Raw genomic sequence first — 2332 nt, forward strand, 5'->3', positions numbered from 1 at the left:
GTATGCAGTTGTTGAGTTTACGGATGAGAAGGAGGTGGAAGTGGTGCCCGTCAAGTGGTTGACATCCAACCATAAACAATGGTTTTGGCCAGTCTTCAAGTCAACGACAAAAGTAAACATGGCTATTAGACAAATGGTGACCCCAACATCAGACTTCACACCATTACCTGTGAAAGTCTTGTACCAGACAGGTATGAATGCATTTTTGAAGGGTGAATCCTATCATTTATTATAAATGAAAATAAAATCTGTCTTATACACATATATTCGTTAAAGCCAAAGTGGCCTTACAATGTTGTTAAACCATATTTTGTTGTGTTTGTTCTGGGAAGAGGTGTTATTTAATAATGATTTCGTGTGAACAGTTTATTAAAGCTATATAAGCATGTAATTGTGTGCATTCAATAATTTACAGATGATTTCATGAAAGCTAGGGAAAAATTGTCAATAGCAGAAGAAACATCTGATCTGCAAACAGAAGCAGAGGAAGAGAATCAGCTGAGAAAAAGAACGAGAAGGTAGTTTGATTAATATTACTCAGAAAATCTGTCCAAAAGGAAACGTACATGCAAGATCTGATGCTTTTGTCATCTAACCTTTGCTCAAATGACTGGTCTTTTCTTAGAGCAGCACTCAAAATAAATGTATTAAATTATATTCAGTTGATAACTTTTTCATATCCAGAGTTAACCCTCGTTATGAAAGCGATGATAATGAGACAGAAGATGATGAACCAGTAAGTAAGAAAAAGCCAAAGGTTGCAGTAAGGAAGTCCCCAAGGAAAGGGAAGCAAAAGCAAAGGATCCCACCACCACTCCCTCCTTTTCCAGAATGGCCTATCTCTGAGGATGAGGACACAAACATTTTGCCACCAAATCAGCCACAGTCTAAAATGCCAGATAGTGAAAGACCATCAACATCAACAACACTGTTTGAGAAATCAAAGCCCTCTCAGCCATCAGGTACATACTTATGAGGAAACTTCAAAGATACAATAGGATATCTGAATATAGTATTATGTTCCTTTTTAATCTTCATTTCTTTATTCTTTTTGCTATGATCTCATTATGCAGCTATGGATGTTAAAATGCTGACTTGCCTTGAGCACATCAAGGCACAAGTACACCAAAACACTAGACTCTTGCAAGCGATTCTGAAGAAATCTGATGAGATCCAGTCAGTTGAGGAAGGAGAGCCCAACCAATTTAACATTTTCCCCCTAAAAATAAAGGATGATGTGGACAAATTGGAGGAGAAGTTGGAAGACGTTGAAGTTACAAATCAACTCGTAAGTTTCCCCCTGCTTGTGAACCAAGATTTTATTATATTACTGTTCAAACACAAAAGAAGATCTGGTTCAATATACGGGTAATCAAATGTTTCAAGTGCAAATTTTGTTTTAAAAAAATGTACTGAAGTTATATACACAATGAATGTCTTTGGCATATACTTGTAGGTAAAGAATTTATGCACAATCGGTGGAGAAAATGTAAAGTCCACTGTCAGAAGACTCTTATCTTACCTTTTTGCCAATGACCTTGCCATTCGCATCAACTGGAAAGGGAAGGGAGGAAAAATTGCATTTTCCTCCCTTAGAATCAAGGATATAGTTACCAGTAAGAATTATTTTATTTATTTTATTCTGATTGGGTGAAAGCATCCCTCAGAAAAAAATTATTTAGTTGTTTAGTAAATGTAGATGTATAAGTTTTAATTTTGCCCCCTTTAAAAAAACTGGAAATATTGTTTTTCACCTCTCAGTTGTAGGTGTACAACTTAATTGATCAAAATGAACAGTAGACCACATACTGTCCATTACTGTAATATAGACAATGTGCAGTAAACTTTTTATTTGTCATGAGATTTAAGAACTTGAAGCCTATAAGATTAAGTATGCCATCACTATATGTCTACAAATTTGTTACTTTTAGGGACTGTCCGAAAAAACAGGCTAACAGCTGCAGCGACAGACAGCGAAATTTGTACCATTATAAAAGATTGGTTTCGCTTTGCCAGTGACCGAGAAGGGGGGCGAAAAAAAAGGGAAGAGAGGAAGAGGATGAACGAAGAGAAGAGGAAAGAGAATGAAAAAGGAGAAAGTGCAAATGACTCGGAGTGAATGAAAGAAAAGGAATGAAAACTTTTTAACATGAAGCATCATTGCTTGACACTTGATTAATTATAATAGATTTAAAATTACCAAAAGATCAAAGATTAAAATCAGCAACCAATAAGTGGATGTTATTTTATATTTTCTAATTAGAAAATTTCTGAGATGTCCAGTTTGCCCTGAAAAAAAATCATATTATTCAAGAAAGATTATTTTGAATGT

The 2332-nt window shown here is 35.2% G+C and overlaps 1 protein-coding gene across 1 annotated transcript; it reads left to right on the forward strand.

The window, feature by feature from the left end:
• Positions 1 to 1076: 1076 nt before the first annotated feature.
• On the forward strand, positions 1077 to 2127 carry LOC133186405 (uncharacterized). Its single transcript, XM_061321661.1, has 3 exons — positions 1077 to 1288; positions 1457 to 1616; positions 1932 to 2127. The coding sequence occupies exons 1-3, from the start codon at positions 1088 to 1090 to the stop codon at positions 2117 to 2119; spliced, it is 549 nt and encodes a 182-aa protein (XP_061177645.1). The 5' UTR covers positions 1077 to 1087; the 3' UTR covers positions 2120 to 2127.
• The last annotated feature ends 205 nt before the right edge of the window (positions 2128 to 2332 follow it).

Source organism: Saccostrea echinata, unplaced genomic scaffold, assembly GCF_033153115.1.
Source record: "Saccostrea echinata isolate AGI-Se365-2 ecotype Australia unplaced genomic scaffold, CSIRO_AGI_Sech_v1 ptg000013l, whole genome shotgun sequence".
NCBI lineage: Eukaryota > Metazoa > Mollusca > Bivalvia > Ostreida > Ostreidae > Saccostrea > Saccostrea echinata.